Source organism: Crocuta crocuta, unplaced genomic scaffold (assembly GCF_008692635.1).
Source record: "Crocuta crocuta isolate KB4526 unplaced genomic scaffold, BGI_CrCroc_1.0 scaffold140, whole genome shotgun sequence".
Lineage (NCBI taxonomy): Eukaryota > Metazoa > Chordata > Mammalia > Carnivora > Hyaenidae > Crocuta > Crocuta crocuta.
Window position 1 is genome coordinate 4,206,585 of NW_027527775.1, and position 24,637 is coordinate 4,231,221.

Genomic DNA, 24,637 nt, shown 5'->3' on the forward strand with positions numbered 1-24,637 from the left:
TTCAACAGCACATTCAAAAGATTATACACCATGATCAAGAGTGATTCATTTCTGGTATGCAAGGAAGGGTAAATAAAGATAAATCAATGCATGTGATACACTATATTAATAGGATGAAAGATAAACATCAATCATATGATCACCTCTATAGAGAAAAACATTTCACAAAGCTCAACATCCTTTCATGAGAAAAACTCTCAATAAATTGGATATAGAAGGAATGTCATTCAACATAATAAAAGTCCCATTTAACAAGCCCACAGCTAACATCACACTGAGTAATGATAGACTAAAAAGTCTTTAAGATCAGGGACAAGACAAGTGTCCACTATCATTATTCCTGTTCAGCATCATAGTGGAAGTCCCCGCCAAAGCAACTGGGCAAGAAAAAGAAAAACACAGGCATCCAAATCAGAAAGCGAATAGTAAACCTGTCTGCTTCCTGGACTCTAATTAGAATTAATAGCTCATTGCAGAAAAGTTTCAGGATACAGAATCAATATACAGAAATCGGTTATGTTTCTATAGACTAAAACAAAACATCTGAAAAAAATTGTTAATTCCATTTATGATAGCATCGAAAATAAAATAAAATTCTTAGGAATAAATTTAACCAAGGAAATAGCAGATATTCATAAAAGAAACGAGACAAATGGAAAGATACCCATGTTCACAGATAAGAATTAGCATTAAAATGTTCCTACTCTCTAAATTCAATGTAATCACTATCAAAATTTCAATGACATTTTTCGTAGAAATAGAAAAAACAATTCTGACATTTGTATGGAAGTATACAAAGATGCCAAAGAGCCAACACAATACTGAGAAAGAAAAAAAACCTGGAAGCATGAAATTCCCTGAATTTAAGCTATATGTTTCAAAGAAGACATTCAGATGGTTAATAGACATATAAACAGATGCTTAGTATCACTCACCATCAAGGAAATGCAAAACAGAACCACAATGAGATACCACTTCAGATCTGTCAGAATTTCTAAAATGAACAACTCAGGAAACAACAGATGTTGGTGAGGTTGCAGAGAATGGGGAATCTTCTTACACTATTGGTGGGAACGCAAACTGGTGTAGCCACTCTGGAGGACAGTATGGACGTTCTTCAAAAAACTAAAAATGGAACTACCCTACAATCCACCAATTGTACTATTAAGTATTTGCCCAAAGGATACAAAAAATACAGAATTGAAGGGGTACATGCACCTCAATATTTATAGCAGCATAATCAACAACAGCCAAACTATGGAGAGATCCCAAGTGTCCACTGATTGATGGTGGTCTATATGTATGCGTGTATGTATATACACACACACTATATATATATATACATGGTATACTGATGGTAGTATGTATAATATATCCATCACTCACATACACACACACAATATATACATGGTATACTGATGGTAGTATGTATAATATATCCATCACTCACATACACACACACAATATATATATGGTATACTGATGGTAGTATGTATAATATATCCATCAGTTGATGGTTATTTGGGCTCTCTCTATAGTTTGGATATACATATACATACATTTACATGCTTAGTATACACAGATACATACACACACATATACAATGGAATAATACTCAGCCATCAAAAAGAGCAAAATCTTGCCATTTGCAATGACAATGGAGGTACAATGTATTATTTTAAGTGAAATAAATTAGAGAAAGACAAATACCATGTGATTTCATTCACATGTAGAATTTAAGAAACAAAGCAGATGAACATATGGGGAGGCAGGTAGAAGAGAAGAGAAGGAAACAAACCACCAGATACTCTTAAATAGAGAGAACGGAGAGTTGATGGGAGGGAGGAGGTAGGTGGGAGATGGGCTAGATGGGTGAGGGGTATTAAGGAGGCCACTTGTGATGAGCACCAGGTGTTGTATATAACTGATGAATCACTGTATTCTATTCCTGAAACCAATATTGCACTCTGTTAACTAAAATTTAAATTTAAAAAATAATAAAACAGAATGGTACTATCATAAAAACACACAGACCAATGCAATAGAATTGCAAGCCCAGGAATGAACTCAGACAAATACTGTCAATAAGTATTTGATAAGGGAGTGAAGAATACTTAATGGAGAAAGCATAATCTCGTCAATGAAAAGTCCTGGGAAAAGTGGATAACCATATGTAAGAGAATAAAAATGGACTCCTGTCTTATACCGTTCACAGACATTAACTCAAATGGGTTAAAGACTTAAATCTAAGACCCAAAACTATAAAACTCCTAGAAAAAAAAAGTATGAAAAACTCCTTAACATTGGTCTTGGCAATATTTTGACTATGACACCAATAGCAAAAATAAACAAATGGGAACACGCTACACTAAAAAGCTTTTGGAAAGAAATGGTAACATTCAACAAAATGAAAAGGCAACTAACTTATCGAAGAAAATATTTGCAAATCATATATTGGATAAGAAATTCAAAATGTATAAGAAACACAACTAAAACAAAAATCCAATTAAAAAGTAGGCACAAAACCTGTATAGGCATTTTCCAAAGAAGACCTAAAAATGGCCAACAGGAACATGAAAAGATGCTCAAAAGTCACTAATCATCAATGAAATGAACTAACACCTAATACCTACTAGAATAGTAATTATCAAAAAGGTAAGACTTAACAAGTGTTGGCAGGGATGTAGAAATGCTCTGTTGGTAGGAATGTAAAAAGTACAGCCACTATGGAAAACAGTATGGAGGAGGTTCCTCAAAAACTTAAAAATACAACTACCATATTATCCAGCAATCTCACTTCTTGGTGTATTTCTCAAGGCAATCATATTTTTATCTTGAAGAGAGATCTGCATCCCCATTTTTACTACATCATTATACACAACAGTCAAGGCACAGAAACAACTTAAGTGTTCATTGTTAGATTAATGGATAAATCAAATGTGATATGTATATCACATTTCAGTCATTTTTAAAAAATCATGCCATTGGCAACACATGGATGGCCTTGGAGAGCATAATGCCAAGTGAAAGAAGTCAGACAGAGAAAGGCTAACACTGTATGATCTCCCTTGTATGTAAAATCTAAAAAAAGGGAGAGTAGAATGGTGATTTTCAGGGGCTGTAAGGTGGAGAAAACAGGGAGATGTTGGTCAAAGGGTACAGATTTCCAGTTATAAAATTTGTAAGTTCCAGGGTTATCATTTATAACACTGTGACTATAGTAATTTCTTTTAAAAAAAATTTTTTTTAATGTTTTTATTTATTTCTGAGAGAGACAGCGGGAACAGGGGCGGGTCAGAGAGAGAAGGAGACACAGAATCTGAAACAGACTCCAAGCTCTGAGCTAACTGTCAGCACAGAGCCCAATGCGGGGCTCGAACCCACGAACTGTGAGATCATGACATGAGCCGAAGTCGGTCGCTTAACCAACTGAGCCATCCAGGCGCCCCGACTATAGGTAATTTCTAAGAGAGTAAATCTTAAATGTCCTCACCATACACACACAAAAAGGTAATTATACAAGGTGATAGAAGTATTAACCTTATTATGGTAAACATTTTGTAATATATACAGGTATCAAATCAAGTTATATTCCCTCAACTTTCACACAGTGTATATATCAATTATGCCTCAGTAAAGCTGGGGGTGGGACAGGGAAGTATTTTCCTTGTAGGTTGCAAAGAAACAAACCAACAAAAATTCTACTTCGTTTCTAGATTTATACAGTGTTTTACTCAGCAGTCTGGGGTCTCAAAGTAGCAATTTTCCAAAAGGGTACATCTTATTTGTGCTACATGTTTAACCAAGCCACCTTCCCCTTTCTTCCAATTGTACACCTTCATTTTACAACACGGATATCTTGGTCTCCACAAAGAGGTCCCCACAAAGGCCTTTCATATCCTTCAAGGTTTTAACCTTTTAGTAATGTCTCAAATTGAGGAGGGATTAGGATGGCTATTCAACAGTCAGCAGTGGAAGACTATAACCTCCTTCTCTATTTATCCCCACAGTGCAGAACATGGGAATTTTGCCTACATCACTCAAACTAATTAATTAATCAATCAATAACCCTAAAATAGAGGCTTCTACATTCAATACTTTCTTTAATAGGGCCCTATCACTTTGCTTATGTGGCTTTCAGGATATGTATCAGTATACAAAATGGAAACTTTTATTGGACCACAATAACATGCAGGCCAGAAGATTTGGGTTCATTACCATTTAACTGGCCTGCTGAACAACTGATGTGCTTCTCTGCCCTTTTCTAGTCTCTTTAATCAAGCATCATCTCAAATATTTTGCCTATTGATTTTCTGAAGTATTAAACAATAAAATTGGCTTTTCATTCTTCGGTGTACAGTTCTACACATTCTGACATCGTGAGAAAGTTTCCTCTCATTAAGAGTTTGGCTTCTACAGTTTCCCACTGCCAACTGCTTTCACTGCCTCTACTGTCCTGCCACAGGACTGCCTGAGGATTGGGAAGCAAGAGAATAGGAAAAAACAAAAAAAACAAAAAACAAACCCCGCCCCCCCCAAAAAAAGAATCCATTAGAGTTATCTCTACATACATGTCTGTTCCAAATCGCCCAAATTCAACTCAAGGAAAACCAAAAGACTGATACGTTTTTAGTTAGTAATTGTCATCTAAACTGGCATATTTACCTGATCAATTTGCTAACGTTTACTTTTTAGAAACACCAAATACCTGATGAGCTATGCATTCTCTCCAGGTTTATAGTTCTTCAGTGGGAGAGAAAGGTTAGCATGCATATATGCCATCTCACCTATAGATTGCCTGTTTTTTAAAACCATGATTTCTGTCTTTTGAGTAGAAGTAATTTTTTACATATACTAGATACATATCCCATACACATATATTTTCCAAATATCTTCTCTGGATTGCCTTTTCATTATGTTACCAGTATCTTTTGAAGAGCAAATTTTTAAATCTTCAGTGAGTGGTATTTATTAACGTTTCCTCCATGGTTCATGTTTTTTGTGTGATAAAGATTTTGTGCTCTTCTGGAAGATTTAAAAGCTTTTACATATGGAAGTATAATCCATTTTGAGTAATTTTATATGTGGTGTGAGCTAAGGGTTCTGGTTCATTATTTACATGAGGTATTTCACTGTTCCAGCATAATTTGTTGAAGACTATTCTTTTCTTATTGAATGACTTCAACACCTTTGTTGAAAATCAACAACCATACAACTTACAATATTATACAAAGAAATTAGGAAAAAGCACAGTGTAATAATAACATACCAGAGATACCATGGCCCAACCAGTCTTGTTATAGATGAATTCCAAGTTGTTTCTTCTTAAATAGAGCAAACCGCCAACGAGAGACACTAACAGGGCCAAGGCAATGGTGCCGGAGTAGTTAGGTGGTCTGAAGACTCGAATCTGCAAACATGCAACAAACTTTTTAAGAGCTGAATAAAGTAAAAGTGTTTTTCTCGTGACCATATTCTAGTCCTTCCAATTTTCAACACCAAACTTTAGGAAGATGGAACCCTACTTGTCACATGTAGAACTAACACTCCCTTTACTCTTTAGAAATCGAAAATGAATGGCTTCTACCATCATGGCTATGGAAAAAGACTTGCTTTGGATGAATATAGTTGACATATGCAAACATGACTTACATTCAACCCAGAATTGCTGTGTTTCACCTATGGAAGGTGGGATCAGCCAGTACGGGGTAGAGATGAGACAGGGGTGTAATACATGTATTATTCCAAATTGGGGCATTTTATCATCTTCAACATTTTAAGATTTTTAAAAATATTTTTACCAAGATATAATACACATACCATACAATTCACCCAGTGTATAATTCAATGGTTTTTAGTATATTCAAGGGATTGGATAACCATCACCAAAGTCAGTATCAGAGTATTCCAATTAGGTCAAATGGAAACCCTTTAGCAAAACTCCTCTTATTTCCTTCACCCTCCAAACCTAAGCAACAAAGAATCTACTTTCTGTCTGTACAGATGTCCCTTATACTGGATTTTTCATAATAAAATGTAGTCTTCTGTAACTGGCTTCTTCCACTTAGCATGATATTTTCAAGTTCTTCTTGTAACATGTTTCAGTACTTCATTCATTTTTATGACTGAATACTCCATTGTACAAATACACCACAATGTGATATCCATTAATCAGTTGATAGGCATTTGGGTTGTTTCCACTTTATGGCCTTGTGAATACTGCTGCCATGAACATTCTTGGACAAGATTTTATGTGGGCACATATTCTCATTTATCTTGGGTACATACTTAAGGGTAGAATTGATGGGTGATAATGGTAAAGCTATGTTTCTTGATTTGAAGAGCTGACAGACTGTTTCCCTCAGTGGCTTCACCACTTTACATTCCCACTGGGGGTAAATGAGAAGCTGGATTTCTCCACTTCCTTGCCAATATATTATCTCACTACTGATTCTAGCCAACCTAGTGGGTGTGAGGTACTATATACCTGCAGGTTTGATTTGCATGTTTCTGATGACTAATAATGCTGAGCAACTTTTCATGTACTTATTAACCATTTGCATATTTTCTTTATAGAAGTGTCTATTCAGATTTTTGTCCATTTGTAATTGGGTTGTCTTTTTATTACTGGGTTATAAGATTCCTATATACATACTATATTAAGTCCTTTATCAAAAAATGATTTCCAAGTATTTTCTTCCCTTCCATGGCTTTTCATTTTCTTCATGGTGTCCACTAAAGCATAAAAGCTATTTCGTAAAATTTTTTTAATGTTTATTATTTACTTTTGAGAGAGAATAAGAGAGAGAGAGAGAGAGAGAGAGTCGGGACAAGTTAGAGAAAGGAGACACAAAATGGGAAGCAGACTACAGGCTCTGATCTGTCAGCAGAGAATCCAATGGGGGGCCCAAACTCACAAACCATGAGATCATGACCTGAGCCAAAGCAGGACGCCAAGCAACAGAGCTACCCATACACCCCAAGCATAAAAACTATTTTTAAAAAGTAGAATGCATTTCTATGAAATTGTGACTTCAAATTATCTAAAGATCTTGGTTCTAATAACATTTCTCACTAAAAGAATGAACACTCTGAGGAGAGATGGCTAATTGAGTGCCACACAGGACAAATTAGGTAGATAGGCTGAAATATATGGTTATGTCAGTAAAATAAGAAACTGGTTAAAAGAAAATGATAGAGAGATGTCACATAGACATAAGAGTCAGCATAAGAAGATCCCATTGGTCAAATCTAGAACAATTTTAGCACCAAAACATTTAAGTATAGTAATAACTCACAAACCACTGTAGAAAAAAATGCAACTTAGGAGTCCCTACCAATGACAGACTGACTGACTGATAGGAGGGGAGGATTCTTGCTCACAGGAGAATGCTGAAGGCCAACTAGAAATATGGAGGGACATCATCATTTTGCAAACATCATAGTAAAAGCTGAATCAGAGCAACATTACCAGTGCTAGATCTAGGAGAAAAATGTGATGAAGAGCAGGATATTTCTTTAATCTTAAGATGCCTCCACACAGCTTACTAACAACAAAAGAGAAGAGGGAGACAGTAATTATACAGTGGAGAAAAGGAAAAACCTTGACCAGAACTCAACATCATCAGTGAGGGTCAGAAAGATATCCTGTGTGTAACGATATCATTAGAACAAAAAATGACCCATGTGGTGCTGTGTAGTATTGTGTTTGAGAGTGCCTAAGTAGAATCCTATCATAAACAAGTATCAGAAAAAATAAACAAACATTGAGCATATCACAAGAGGATCATTCTATTTAAAAAATGGAAAAGGATTCAAAAGGTCAATGTACTTAAAAGACAAAGATGGGTTATGGAAATATTCTGGATTAAAAGAAGGTAAAAAAAATCTGGACAACTAAATGCTATACTTAACTCTAGACTATTAGAGTAAAGGCAATAAAATGTTACCATAGGATATTATTAGGTCAATTGTATCAAGTGGGAGACCAGAATATGGCCCGTAGCTCAGATAAAAATATTACATCAATGTAAACATTTGAAGGTGATATCTATACTGTTCCTATTTCTCAGAAAGTGCAGTTCACCTTCAGAAAAAAATTGTGTGTATCTATGGAGTATGTGTGTACAAAGATGGGAGTAGGAGAGAATAGAACAGCAAGGCAGAAGGGGTAAAATGTTAAGTACGGGTCAAGTTGATAAAGGTATACATTGGTACCATTTGTATTATTTTCATGTGTGAAACTTTTTAACTGTTGAAATCATTTCCAAATAGGTTTCATTTTATTTTGATTTTTTGAGAGAGAGAAGAGAGTTGAGTGTGAGCAAGCAGGGCAGGGGCATAGAGAGAGGGAAAGAAAGAATCTTAAGTAGGCTCCACACTTAGCATGGAGCCTGAAGTGGGGCTCAGTCCCACGACCGTGGGATCATGCCCTGAGCCAAAATCAAGAGTCGGATGCTTAACCAACTAAGCCACCCAGGCACCCCTCAAATAGATTATTTAACAAAAGTATATTTATCAAGTAACTTAATGTGTAGGTATGATCAATAGAATCATTTCTGAGTAAAATTCAGTAATCTTGTAAAGAATTAATAGTACTTTTTCAATATTATCCTTAGTATCTTGTACAAACTAAATGATGATGCTGTTGCAGAACTGAGTATTTGCCAAAACATTTTTTAAAATGAGAGGAGTTAAGAAATGGGGTTAGTTGCCAAACTATCATCAAAACCTATGATGTAACACCCATCTTGTCTAAGAATAAATGTGTTTACACCTTATGGTAAAATTATATATTTTAGAAGAAATGTACATTAAAGTTGCTGGTTGTGATTGTTCACTCTAGAAAATTCTGGTAAGAACTGTGAATAAAGCAGCCTTAATTAAGCCCACCACATAGACATTAACTACCATCAAGATTCTGGTTTGTTTACTTTCTGAATAAACGGTCTACATATCCACTCCTATTTATAGTTTAAGACAAAATTATAGATAATACAATAAATATTATTTGTCTGACCTACACTTTGAGCTTCTATGTCATATGTACTTGAGGACCACTGTTGTCAATTCTACATTTAACTAGTCTATCTTTAAGCATATAACATATTGCCAACTTTTTTCTACTATAGTGAATGTTACTGAAAAAATTTCTAAAAAAATACATGCACAAAAACATAAATAAATGAATGAATGAATAAATAAATGAAAATTTCTACAGTTAAGTATTTGAATCATCCCTAATTATGTCCTTAGGTTAAGAAGTGGAACTGTTAAGAGTTAAATTACTTAAAGACATTACACACACACTTAGAATGGTTACTCCACAGTCCCAAGAACAGCATATATGAGTATTTTCTCACATGGCTCCTATAAAGTGTATCATTTTTACTTGCCCAAAAGCTAAATAAAAATTACACGTCTTTTTAATTAGATTCCTTAACTAATTCCTTTGAACAATATTGCATATATATTTTAGCTTCTGAAATTACTTTGTGTGTATCTCATGTACTTTTTAATGGTTCTTAAAATATCAATATACCATTATTCTAAAAGCCCATTTAAATTCACCTAACTCAGAGTTCAGTGTACAACTATCAGACAGTTTTCTCTAAGCAAGAAAAGATGTTGTACACAGTAATTTTAAAAATTTTGTTACAGTGTTCTAACAAAACAAACTAATTAGCCTATTATTAAAACTGCAGGGAATAAAAACATACATGAACATCCGTTCTGTCAGCAATCCACTTGGCTAGTTGTTCAGCTGCAAATCCAATTCTTTGAAGGTCAAAAGTATCAGCCCTCTTGGGTCTGCCTTTTGGAGGAAAATGCATGAACGTGGGAGCAGAGTTCATGTTGAGCTGTAAAACATGAGATAAAAAATACTAAATATAATATTCCAGCAATCTTTATCTATCATTCATCTAACATTTTATGGGGTGTTTTTTTTTCTGCATGAGTTTTGAGCATTTATTCTGAAGACCCAAGTGGATTTCCAGAACTCAATTATTGTATTTATTCATTGCAATGTGCTATTGACCGAAAAAGAACTTGTGAATTCTGCTAGGTTCTCTGAACCTTCACATTTAACGTAGGATTTCATTTAAGCAGTTATTAAAAGGAAAATACTGGTATTTGATGAAAATTATAAATGCATAATAGAATTAATGTCAAATTCTTAATGTAAATTCTCTACTAAAAATTTACACTTTTTAAAAATGATGATCATATCAGAAACGAAGATTTTTGTTGTCAACAACTCAAATTTACCAGACTATAGGAGAAATCCACAATGACAGTCTTTTTCTATTCAACTTCTCTATTAACTCAACTGTCTTAAAATGGTTATATCTCTGGGGCGCCTGGGTGGCTCATGATCTCACGGTTCGTGGGTTCGAACCCCGCATCGGGCTCTGTGCTGCCAGCTAGCTCAGAGCCTGGAGCCTGCTTCAGATTCTGTGTCTCCCTCTCTCTCTGACCCTCCGCTGCTCATGCTGTCTCTCTCTCTCAGAAATAAATAAAAAACGTTAAAAATTTTTAAAAAATAAAATGGTTATATCTCACAATGGTTTTCTAAAGGCAATTCCATTTGAAAAGCTATTGAGCAGAACACTACTTTAATATAAATGGTGCTTATTAAGCATACAATATCTAAAACAAATGTAGGTTAATTTGCATTGAGTAACAAGTTATAAAAATTCTATAATTAAATTCTCACTGCTCTGGAATTAAGAAAAATGTCTCAAACAGAAGGCCAAGACATTTTGGGCCTTGATTTGCCATACAGCTCAGCACTTCCCATACCGAGAATGAAAAAGCAGAAATCATCATGGCAGCTGACATCAAAGTAAAGATGTCAGCACTACCAGCGGTGGGCACGTTGTGGACGTCAGTAATGCTGGTGAAAATGCACATAACAATCACCAGCTGCTTTCTTCTCTGTGCTTTTTCCCACTCCAGACGTGTTTGTGTTTCTATGACAGGTTTACAAGAGATAGCGACAGCCAACGTGTAAATAAGAGATTACAAACAGAAAGTCTCTGCATTGGAACAATCAGAAAACTCCTACTTAGGTTTCGTATCTAAACATTACAGAGTTTAAAAAGATCATATAATTCAAAGCTTTCATCTTCATTAAAACGTACCAATTTCCCAAGGCTACACAAAGCAGAATACAACACTAATCTTATTGCTAGTCCACAAGTGCTTGTAAAACACCATTGTCATTAACTGGCTGGTCTGTCATGAGTCACGTAGCCACAAGCATTACGCAGTAATCACATATGACTGAAATTACTTTCCCAACAAGTCCCCAACAGACCAGGAATTGCCAAGTTTCAGCACTCGAGTTAATATGATCTTCAGACAGCAAAGTGTTTTAAAATGTCAGTTTAGAGAGAGCACTTCAACAAAATGCAGCTCAACAGTTAGTGAGAAAAGAAACATGGCACTGAACATCTTTAGTAGTTCTCAAGCAAAATGTGCACTTCCCTAATTTTTAGATTAAAATTACCCATGAAAATCATTAACTGTCACAATTATGCATTTTAAAATAACTCTTACTACTAAGCAAGGGGCTAGGTTTTAGAAAAGACAAAGCAGTTCTATATTCAGAATTCAGCTGAATAAAACTTAACTTGAGGAATTTTTTCAATTAAACACAGTCTTGATGTCAACATTCATATGTATGCCTAACTTAATAAAAAAAAAAAAACCTTAAGTCTAAAGCATACAAAATAATTCAGTGGTTATATCTATATGGTTATACACTGGCAGTCTATATAGTCAGTATTCAGCACACAGAGTTCAAATTCGTTGCCAATGTTTTAAATACAGAAATTTTTCACATAAAAGTCATATTTGGGGACGGCTTAAGAAAACAGCTCCAGCTACATGTGGCCTGCATTTGCTCAAAAGAGCTCTAATGAGCTGTATCTCTCTCACTGAGGTCAACTTTACCCTCTCTGGTTTGCTGCAGTCCTCATCCACACCATACTGGTTCCTCATCAATGAGATCAATGTCAGTTCCATTGTATTTTACTGATTTCATTTCTTATAGTAATTAGGAGAAAAATGAAATAGTATTTCCATTAAAGATTTATTTAAAAATAAAGACCAAGAAAGGCTGTTTTAATAAAATAGGAGAACACATATGTAATTATGCAAGTGAAGAACCACTGTGTTCAATATATCAATACCAAATATATATGTGGTATATATACCTCTACTCTAGCCATCAGATCAGACCTGGACAACTATTTCCTACTAGTGAACAGCACTTCAGCTGATTATCTCTAAGGTCAGTTCTCCTGAGATTCTATGGAAACCTATAAATAACATTAAGGTTATTTGAAATTACAGATGGCCCGTGACTTATGATCGTTCAACTGACAATTTTTTGACCTTACGATGGTGACAAAGTAATACACGTTCATTAGAAACTGTAGTTCAAATTCTGAATTTGGATCTTTTTTTGGGCTGGAAATAATGCAATACAATACTCTCTCATTGTGCTGGACAACAGCAGTGAGTCACAGCTCTCAGCCATGCGATCATGAGGGTAAACAACTGATACACTGACAACCATTCTGTATCCATACAACCATCCTGTTTTTCACTTTCACTACCATATTCAATAAATTACAATGATATTCAGCGCTTTAATATGAAATAGATTTTGTGTTAGACGATTTTGGTCAACTGTAGACTAATGTAAGTGTTCTGACCACATTTAAGGTAAGGCAAAACTATGAGGTTTGGTAGTTAGGTGTATAAAATGCATTTTTGACTTGTATATTTTCAACTTACAATGGGTTTACTGGGACATAACCCCATCATAAGTTGAGGAAGACCTGTGTATATGTATTTTTTAAATGTTTATTTATTTATTTGAGACAGAGAGAGCGTAGAAGTGAGCAGGTGAGGGGCAGAGAGAGAGACAGAAGAGAGAANTATTTTCAACTTACAATGGGTTTACTGGGACATAACCCCATAAGTTGAGGAAGACCTGTGTATATGTATTTTTTAAATGTTTATTTATTTATTTGAGACCGAGAGAGCGTAGAAGTGAGCAGGTGAGGGGCAGAGAGAGAGACAGAAGAGAGAATCCCAAGCAGCTTCCACACTGTCAGAATGTAGCCCAACATGGGGGCTCAAACTCACAAACCGTGAGATCATGACCTGCACTGAAATCAAGAGTCAGATGCTTAACCTACTGGGGCACCCAGGTGTCCTTATGTTTTTATCATTATATTATTACTATTATTATCAGGTCCTTGATCTGTACACTCTTTATGGCGAAGAGCAATGTATGTGTTTCTCACCCATCCATTGTTCTAGAGACCGTCAATATTTGCTGAATAGATGAACAAAAAGAAACATCCCAAAAGGCAAAATCAATTTATGGGAGAAGAAATAAAGAAAGAATTTGAAGAGGAAAGATTAAGAATAAGGGATATTGAAGGTAAAAAGAGAATTTCTGTCATTCAACTAGAAAGTGACAAAGATGAATGAATAATCAATCTGGAAGCAAACAAGCAAAAATACTTAACTAATGGCCCANGAGGTTTGGTAGTTAGGTGTATAAAATGCATTTTTGACTTGTATATTTTCAACTTACAATGGGTTTACTGGGACATAACCCCATCATAAGTTGAGGAAGACCTGTGTATATGTATTTTTTAAATGTTTATTTATTTATTTGAGACAGAGAGAGCGTAGAAGTGAGCAGGTGAGGGGCAGAGAGAGAGACAGAAGAGAGAATCCCAAGCAGCTTCCACACTGTCAGAATGTAGCCCAACATGGGGGCTCAAACTCACAAACCGTGAGATCATGACCTGCACTGAAATCAAGAGTCAGATGCTTAACCTACTGGGGCACCCAGGTGTCCTTATGTTTTTATCATTATATTATTACTATTATTATCAGGTCCTTGATCTGTACACTCTTTATGGCGAAGAGCAATGTATGTGTTTCTCACCCATCCATTGTTCTAGAGACCGTCAATATTTGCTGAATAGATGAACAAAAAGAAACATCCCAAAAGGCAAAATCAATTTATGGGAGAAGAAATAAAGAAAGAATTTGAAGAGGAAAGATTAAGAATAAGGGATATTGAAGGTAAAAAGAGAATTTCTGTCATTCAACTAGAAAGTGACAAAGATGAATGAATAATCAATCTGGAAGCAAACAAGCAAAAATACTTAACTAATGGCCCATTTATAATTAGTGAGCTAGATTATTTACAGAACTAAATGTTCTTCTATGACCTGGTAAACTGTTAAGCCAAAGAATGTCACATGTGAGAAAAATAAAATAGACCAAACTAGTCAATGCCAGGTACTAACATAAGTTTTACATATGAAAGGCACTGATCATGCAGTATAAATATAAAAATATTAATAACTGCAGGATAACAGCATACTTAAGAGCTAGAACCCTGGGAGCCAGACTGCAGAGCTCAAATTCTAGCCTAAATGACACTAACTCTGTAAAGTTAGCTAAGCAACATCTCTATACCTTAATTTCCTTACTTGTGAAATGGAGATCACAGAATTTTTCTCATTGGATTGCTATGAAGCTAAATGAAAGAATACACGTACACATTAAGCATTTCAAAGTGTGTTTGGAACATGAGTTTAGCAATGATGATGAAACAACCATGACAAAATTGATGACAACTAGTATCCTTAGGCCACAATTCATCACCTTGCTCTACAGAGAAGACTACGTAAATGAGAATGTATTAGTCTGCTGGGTTGCTGTAACACAACACCATGGACTGGGTGGCTTAAAAACAGAAATCTGTTTTCCTATAGTTCTGCAGGCTAGAAGACCAAGATTAAGACACCAGTAGAACTGGTTCCTAAAGAGGCCTCTCTTGCTGATTTGCAGAGAGCCATCTTCTTGGAGTGTCCTTATGTGGCCTCTCCTCCGTGCACACACTCTCCTGGTGTCTCTTCTTCTTATAAGGACACTGAATTAGTATCCTACTGAATTAGCGTACCATTTTATGATCTCATTTAATGTTAATTATCGCCTTAAAGACCCTATCTCCAAATATAGTCACTTTGGGGTTATGGCTTCAACATGGTGTATCTGGGAGGGACACAACTCAGTCCGTAACAGAGAACACTGTTAAATAAATAATTAATACTTTACATGTAAAATTCTCTTTATGTGTCACACTGAAACAAGAGAGGGTTAAGGAAAAACTACATTGAATTTAGATAAAATTTCATAAATTTGTGAGAAGTATCATCACCTAAATCCAATACAGTTAACTTCAAAATAAGAGTAATGGATGTAAACTACCACTATATACATGAAAAAACATACTTCCTCTGTAATGAAAGAGTAAACATGTGTTTACCATATNCTGAATTTAGATAAAATTTCATAAATTTGTGCGAAGTATCGTCACCTAAATCCAATAGTTAACTTCAAAATAAGAGTAATGGATGTAAACTACCACTATATACATGAAAAAACATACTTCCTCTGTAATGAAAGAGTAAACATGTGTTTACCATATACAATAATAGAAAAAAACTGCATTGACAGAGATAGTATTGGCTAAAATTACCTTAATCACATCACACGATTTATTATAACTACTTACTGTATTTATTAACTTATTCAATGAACTGTATTTTTACGTGGCAAACAAAAATGTATCAACCATAACCAACTCTATTCTGTATAGTAGCAAAATAAGATGTAACTCTTTTACCTGTTGGAAAACATCCGTCCCCTCATCATAGTCCACCATACTGAAGAAGAGTTTGTTACAGAAAGCAGAAGAATAGCGCCAGGAGTTGGCCAGTATTTGATATTCTTCATTAGCTTGCCTGATAAAAACAATGGGGCAGAGAAAAACCATGTCAGTCCTCAAGCACTAAGAGAGCTGTTAGTAAAACAGGTAATTCTAACACATGGGTTGGCTAATTTCTGTACCTACTGCAAGCATTAATTTTATATTTTTACATGGTTGTAAAAAAATAGAAGAAATATTCCATGATATGTGAAAACCATATAAGAGTCATATTTTCTTGTCCACGAAGGCTTACTGCACCACAGCGTCACTGACTCACTCACATATTGCTGGGCCTGCGATTGTGCTGTATAAGGGCAGAGCTGAGTAGCTGTAATGAGAACTGGGTGAACCGAAAGCCGGGCATGGCCCCCGAATAAGCGGCAACTCTTATTCTAGGGTTATGGCAAATCCAAAATATATATAATTTAAATCTTTGAATGACTTTCAGTAAAAAACATAAAGCAAATCTTGAGAATACTGGCAATTCAGTTTAACAGAGATAAAAATTACAGGAATTTTTTAAAAATTGTAAATGTAGTTATACTGCATCTTTATATACCCTGTTTATCTAAAAATGCATTTGCATTCAAAATTACTGTAAGTAAGCAAAAACTTCTCTGGTAGCCAACCCGAATGCCACAAATAAGCCCTCCTCTATGAACATTGCTCATGCCTATTTTGAATTAATTTCTATTGGACATTTTGTTGATTTTCCAGATACTAAACTTTCTATGTCACTGCACGGTTGGAGTATTACTAGAAGGACATGGCATTGCTAGAAGGATGTATACACAGTCCTAGAAATGAGAAGCGACAAGTGATCATTAAAGCATTTTTTAAAAGTGTGTTTTCTCCATATAATTAAGAAAAGAGTTTATCTCCTCCTTCTCCCCAAAATGGAAGAGATAAAAATGCATAATCTCTTCAGAACATTAAGACTTGGAAGAGAGTCAACAGCAGAAAAGAGATTTCATGAAGTTCCTGGAAAACAGAAAGCTAGTGGCAAAGTTTTGATGGAGGAGGGTGCGATCACAAAGTGAGACCGCAGTGCAGGAAAGAGTTAGTAAAAGTGCTCGGTTAAGAAACAGCGGAGTCCAGAGATAAGAAATGGAACTCAAAATAGAGTTCATAATTAAATTTCTTTACACAGAACAGAAGACCCAAACTTCTGCCCCACTTCCAACCAGCCCCCAATGTTAGTCTTTCTACAGCTAAATGACTGGACTACCCAAAAAAAGAAAAAAAAAATCACCTTATGTTTGAGGAAAACCTGACGTGATCTAAAAATGAAACAGATTCCTGAAGAAACAGGTAATTCAAAGAAGTATCAAACACATTAAAGAGAAACTTGAATATATTTAGAAAAAGTCAGAGGAATGGGTCAAGAACTTTGTAGGACATGAGCTTTTATCTTATGTACAAGCTAACAAGCTACCCTGTTACTGTTTCGTGGATGCTGGCAGAAAAGATGAGACAGGGGGCTCAGACACAAAGGACTTTATTACTTCATGCTTGTTAGCATCAGTTCCCCGGGCCCCCAAGTCTTACCAGTGACACAAAGGGTCCTTCATGAATGCCAGCACACAAAGTTAACTGTGTTACAGGAGAGGAATGAGTTTGAGTCACTTACTGTTTTTATAATAAATGAAATAAATGCGCTTTGTTCAGTAGGAAGACATTATTTCATTCCTTAAGGCTTCTCACTGTACACATAACCCTGACAAAGTGTCCAGGTTAAGAGCAGCCAAGCCTTTGCCTTCTTGGCATAACCAGTAAAAAAATGCAGGGATGCTCAGGGCCCATGGCAGACGCTTCTTCCAACAATATTCACACCACACACACACACACACGCAGGCGCACATGCACAAACAGAGCAATATCATAGAAAAAGAACAAAGAAAGTAAAAGACAGCACTTAAAATTTAAAATATGACTGTTTAAATTAAATACCAATATTAGAAGATAAAATAAAATATACAAAATAAAAAAGTCACAGGTGACTACATTGGGAAAAAGAGGGAGAAAGGGACCTAGAGCTATAACCCCAAAATTCCATCTTTCAGAGGAGACCCAGAAAAAGAAGAGAGCATGGAGGAAATATTTCTGGAGACATAATACAATTAAAGGAGTCTAACTCTTCAAATCTAAATTATTTCCTAGGTTCTGAATAAGAGGAATAGGAAAAGACAAACTCCCAGACATACTATAATATTTTAGATTACAGACAAAAAGAATGTCTGACAAGAAAAATATGTAACAATGACAAACAATGAGATTGGACTTAGACTAGTATTTAGCAACACTAGATACTGGTAAATAATGGAACAATTCCTTCAGTTGTCAGAGCATGTTATTTTCAATGCAAAATTCCATATCAAACCAAACAAGTTTGAAATAACCAAGTTCTCAGAAATCTAAGGAACATGAAATTAACTTAGGATGGAAATGGTCAAAAGGTCATATGAATGAAACAATAAGAAAACCTGAGAGCATGATAGAAACACTGTAAGAAACGGAAAAGGGAAATTAGAATTATGGTTAAGGTAGGAAGGGTAGAAGAGGTGTAGGAAAGCAGTGATCCAACTAAGAATCTATGAAGTACAAATGAGAACTGAAATTTATCTGGACTTTTCTTTTACAGTTTATTGTCAAGTTGGTTTCCATATAACACCCAGTGCTCATCCCAACATAACTGGACTTTAAAATGAAAAGATTTCAAGCAGTCATTAGAATCAGTACAAGCTGGAAGATACTAAGAGCATAGTATGGAAGACATATTGGCTCCAGGAAAAACTACAAGAAAATGAATATAAAAGGTCTAAATAAAACACAAATTAAATGTATCATAATTTTGATTAATTGGAAATGAGAAAGGTTAATTATTTTGAATAGCATAGAAAGTAAATGCTATCAACTCTGACAACACAAAAGTACAATTAACAGGACTTGGTAGGTAAAAGGGAAGGAAAAGTGACAAAAAAGGGTGTGTTTGTTAATCTTTATGTGACAAATTAGGGAATCAAGACACGTCATCTCTAGTTAATGGACAAGAAAATAAAAGGATGCTATTTACTGTTACAATAATAAAAGAAGAAATTTAATAAAATAATAAAAGAAGAAATTATAAAAGTAAAGGAGACATCAGTTAAATCCTTACCTATCATAGCAAGAAAAGTCAAGATCAAGTATGCAGTATGAAATATTATTATAACATTTAGATATATGAAAGGAAAACAACAACAGACGAAGAAAACCCAAAGGAATAAGAGTGATTGCCTGTGGCCAAGTATACAAATACATGAGTGCAAAGACTAGTTGTTCATTTTAGGCTTTTTTCTCTTTTATTATTAACAAGGAGCACATAATATTGCTGTGATTAAAATACTTATTTAAAAGGGCTCAACATGAACAGGGCTTTATAATCTGAGGTCATTCAGCATAAAGACCTTAAGGGCATCTTTTTACTGGACCATAGTACAAAAACAGATGATTGCGAAGATCAGCCTGAGGCTGTACTGTGCTCAGTAGGGAGAATATGTTCAAAGGAAATGGTCATAATCTTTTAAAGCTTTGGTGGTTAAATAAGACTTACTTTACTATTATTCACTGAAAAACTACTTACTGAGCACTTAATAGCAAGAAGTGAGCTAATCTCCAAGGTCTCTGCCGTCAGGAAGTTGATACCTTAGTGGGGAGACATGTAATAAACAACCAAGTAAATAATTAAACTCTACATGTACACTGAGAATATAGCACATGGAATTGGTATTGCAGAAAACAATGGAGGATCTATACAGATGGGATGTCAAAGGTTTCTCAGATACAGTGACTCTGAAGCTCAGGTCCCAAGGACAAGCTGGAGAATGAAGACTTCAGGTGGCAGGAAGGGCAAGCACAAAAGCCTAACGAGGGAAAGAACCAAAGATGTTGGCAAAAAGGAGCTGTGACATAAATGAGGACACGGGCTCTGTTTATTAGAGGAATACACAGCACGTGCCCTCATCTATTTAAGGCAGTGCCTCACTGCCATAATAAAAAGAGTACAAACCAGCGTAAGTCCTAAAATCTGATTTGATTTTTGTCATATGGAATATAATATTACTGGTAAGTATAAATCACTGATTTTTAAAGAGGCATTTCACACAGTGAATTGGCAGACACAATTAAGTAGGTCTGAACATCTTCGCATGCTAACAAACCTCAAGAGGACAATGCTACCTTAAAAAAAAAATCATTAAACAGATAACACCGCAATTAAAAGCAGTGTATTTTTACACCGAAGAACATTTTAACTTCAGAAAAATGAAACTTAGAGAAACAGCAAGTCAGCAAAAACCTGCATTCTTAGGACGATGCTATTTTAAGAAATGAAAATGCTTCATTCCGAAAAATAATGCAGAAAGAAAACAATCGAATTTTACTATTCAACATCTGTGTATAGTATCTTACAGAATGATGTGAGACAGGGATAAAGTTTAATTTCTTTCCCTTATAATGCTGTAACCCAGGCCCGGCCCTACTAGAATGTACTAAATATATGCATTCATTAATTCATTCCACAAATATATTTTAGTGCTGCCAAAAACTAATATAGGAGCATGGACTTTGATCTTAAGGAGAATATAATCTGGGAGAAAGTACACACAACAGTTCAGATAACCAAATGTACTCTGAAGAAAATAAAACAAGAGTATGTGACAAAGTACTGAGGAGTCAAAGAGGATGAATTAATTTTGCCTTCAAACTCTGTATCTGTATCAATCCATTTTTTTCAATTAAATTTCCCAACTAGCAATTGTAGAGTCTATCCCATGTTCCGAAATCCTAGAGTTTCTCACTGTCTATCTAGTGAAGACAACGGGACGAACAGAAGACAAGACCCTCCTGGTCACAGCTTCTACCTAAGACCTACGTCGATGTGAACAGTCTACACTGAAAGGCTCTCTGTTTTATGACATCCATGTTCGTTCTCTGAGCTTAAATCCAGTGCTTAGAATGTCCTCCTTTCTTTCAAAGCCTCCTTAAAAACTGCTTCTCCAACAGAAGTCAGTTCAAATCTCTACACCTACAGTGCTTGCTAAGGCAAGTGCCTGAAATGGAAATTCTCGGCTAATGCATAGCACTATTTCATGCATATATTTGTTGTTTATGCATATTATAATTTATGCATCGATTGTTCAATGGCTAGGACCTAATACAGAATAAGCATTTAACAAAGGTTTGATGATGGTGATAATAAATAATATACTTTCCTAAATGTGTTTATATATATACACACATACTCTCAAGCTAAATATCACTACATTAAAGATTCCGAATTCTAAAGGGGCTAAAAGCCCACTTAATCAGATTAACACTACAGGTTAATGTCTCTTTTAAGACCAATTTACTTTACTCTATTGGTGGTCTTAGGAAGAAAAAAAGAAATACTTTAAATTCTAGCTACCATCACAAATACATGCTACTTCCCAAAGGAATAGTAGTCATGACCTGAAAGGTTATAATGACTCAATCATCATCTAACATAATGACTAAGTCATCATCTAACATCTAACAACATCTAAAACATCATCTAACATAATTCATAATGTCAATTTCATATGCAAATATGGAATCCAGATCTTAATCATTAATGTTTAGTCAGCATTTTAATATATGCTGCAATAATAAAGAAGTATAACTCAAAATCTCCACCTTTAAGAAGCTTCTTAGAGAAATGAATAGAAACACACTAATACAGAAGTATATACATATAGTTGACACTTGAACAACAAGGGTTTGAACTGCAAAGATCAACTTATATGCAAATTTTTTTGATATAATACAGTACTGGAATTGTATTTTCGCAATAACATTCTCTTTAGCTTTATTGTAAGAATACGGTATATAATACATATTACACATAAAATATTTGTTAATCGACTGTTTATATCATATGTAAAGCTTCCTGTCAACAGTACACTATTAGTAAAGTTTTGGGGGAGTCAAAAGTTACGCACTGTGGGGATGAGCACCCCTAACTCATATGTTGTTCAAAGATCAACTGTATTTAAAGAAAAGAATGTATACTGTATATATACAGCCTTCTATATAGTTTATATATATATATATATATATAAAGACTTTATAAACAAAGACTACCCAGTCTGAAATGTGTATTATGCGTTTCAAGTAAGAGAATATAAGCTTCATGTCTGAAAATGAGGAAAGGAGATTGGAAGCTTTCTTCTAGTAAAAAGATAAATAGGACCTTGACTTTATTCTATAAACAGTGAACAACCATGAGTGTTTTGAAAAAACTGGATTATGCAAAATATGAATTTAAGAAGCAGGATCTGGCAACAGTGTGTACAGTATACTGGAGGAGGAGAAAATAAATGGAAGACACTGAGAATGTTACTATACTAGTCTAATTGGGAAAATGTATGAGGCTATGAAAATAGTATATAAATGAAATGATGACATATTTCTTACACATTCTCCTTTGGAATCTAGAGCACCAAAGTAACCAAAAAATCTTCTAGACAGCTTGCTTCTACTTAAGAATATATCTAGCTGTAATACAGAATTCCAGGGAAGCAAGCAAATTATACTTTCTCAACACAAATGCAGTACTTTGAGAAAACTTAATACTGACAGGGTAAATGGGGCTTTCTTCCCATTAGGCAGAATTCAGCAGCAATAGCATCAGTGAACAGATCTGTCTGTTATTAAAAATAATTCAGTGAGCCTGAGAAATACATATTTCAACATTAACGATATCTATTCAAAGTAAAAAGGACTCCTTAGAGGAAATGTGCCCCAATAACATAAACCCACTTTTCTAAACTTAACTCCGTTATCCCAACTTCTTAATGCTTAATAGGTAAATAGAGGAATCCAAACTAATAATAGCAAAGAAATTCACTGGATTCCTACGTACGTCTGTGTCAGCTTACACTAACAACCAAGTAAGACCTCACCAGTACTCAGCACACTTCAGACCTCACTGCCATCTGAAATTCAAACTTGAAAACCACAAATGCTACAAGCACTTAACTGTTACCCTAAAAAATATTTTTTTCTTTTGGTGGTTCACAGGCCCAATTTTATGAATTTAAAAGACATTCTAAATTGTTCTAATATATTCAAAAGCAGCCTGAAGAGGGCACTCAAGTTGCACCAAAGCACCCAGGAAGGCAAGGCAGTAAACCCCAGGCGTGCTTCTGTTAACTCTTGTTCTATAAAGTCTTCTCAGTGTGGTATTACAGTAACAACAAAGACCACCACTTAATCCAAATACTGTAACTTTTTAATATTATATCCCTTTTTAAAAGTTATGCAAACGTAAAAGGGATTATTAATCTGTAGCTATATTTAACATCTTTCCTAAGATGAATGTAATTTTTATCTTTTATGTCCTTAAGGGATTTTTTTTTAAAGAAACATGGTTTCTCTTTTTAATGTTAATCCAACTTCTAGAAAGTAACAGATTCTTATCAAAATCAATGTATGCCTTTTAGAGAGATATGTATAGGACAACTTATGTATGTACATAAATATATATTGCAAAGTTATTCCCAAGTGTTTCATCATAAAACCCCTAATGAATCCATTTCTGTAGATAATGATATGTAGAGAGAGATCTGGTTGAGTAGAACTGCCTATTACTTATGGTTCTGACACCCTGAAGAGAAGAACAAACAAACTGGTAATCAGCACCCTGTACAATCATTTTAACAGAGTGATTTTTCTCTGGTTGTGCTAAACACACTTAGGATCCTACTAAATATACTGAAATATATTCAATAGACCCAATGCCTCTGAAGAGTTGAGGTACCAACAGTTCACAACTAGACTGTAATTGACTTTGCATAATTCACTACTTGGTAAGATAAATAGGTTGTGTCCATCATGTTCCATGTTTCCTATGCATCTGGTTTTTTCTTTTTCCTTTATCAGACCTAAGTAGATTACCTTTCCTTAGAAAACAACTCTAACATGAAGTATGTGATTTAGACACTTATCTCAAGGCAAAAATGTATATGGGCAGAAGAGATACTAAGTTGTACATATATGTATAGTAACCAAACAGTTTACAAGTTAGTAAACATTTTGTTCTCTTTAAAACTGGTAACAGTAGGGGCTCCTGGGTGCCTCCGCTGAGTATCGATTCTGGTGGCTGAAGTCATGATTTCATGGTATGTAGGGCTGGGCTCCTGGGATTCTCTCTCTTCCCCTTCCTCACTTGTGCTCGCTTGCTCTCTTTCAAAATAAATATTTAATAAAATAATTCATAAAAAGGTAACAATAACATATAAATGATTAAAGGTTGTATCTGAAGAAGACTGACACAAAATGTAGTAATAAACTGAATCATCCATTGTTCCCTTAAGTTTATACACACACACACTATAGCTACAAGAATTGTTATATATATTTAGTCAACATTTGTAGCAATAACCATAAAGAATTAACAGATGAATGAAAAAAATGGATGAAGTAATGCAGTGTTTGGAAAGGGTAAAGGTGAGCAGAAAGTCTGAAGGCCCCTGAATAAAGGTATGTCCATCCATCAGGGAAATGTTTAGAATGTCAAATGATAAACACAAAAAGCAACAAGTGAACCAGTTCAAAACAATGTAAATCTTCTTCATAATAACTTGCCCAGGAATTATTAAAATATCCAAAAATATTTGTTGAATAAAAGAACACATTTGTCACAAAACCTAACAAGTTGAAATCAGGAAAGCATTAACTCATCCTACAGGATTCTTTAACAGTGCTTCCGCTTCATGTCTGGCCAACACATACAGCCTTTAGAGAACTTTGTTGGAATGTATC

At 34.9% G+C, this 24,637-nt stretch overlaps 1 protein-coding gene across 3 annotated transcripts in view; it reads right to left on the bottom strand.

Annotated features, from left to right (window-relative positions):
• Positions 1 to 24,637, bottom strand: part of TUSC3 (tumor suppressor candidate 3) — a 250,951-nt gene that overhangs the window by 116,979 nt on the left and 109,335 nt on the right. For all 3 annotated transcript variants that reach the window (XM_077772704.1, XM_077772707.1, XM_077772697.1), the window contains exons 3-5: positions 15,731 to 15,848; positions 9,720 to 9,860; positions 5,270 to 5,410 (exon numbers count right to left, since the gene is read on the bottom strand). In XM_077772704.1, the coding sequence (XP_077628830.1) occupies positions 5,270 to 5,410; positions 9,720 to 9,860; positions 15,731 to 15,848 (400 nt within the window). The remainder of the gene's footprint in view (positions 1 to 5,269; positions 5,411 to 9,719; positions 9,861 to 15,730; positions 15,849 to 24,637) is intronic.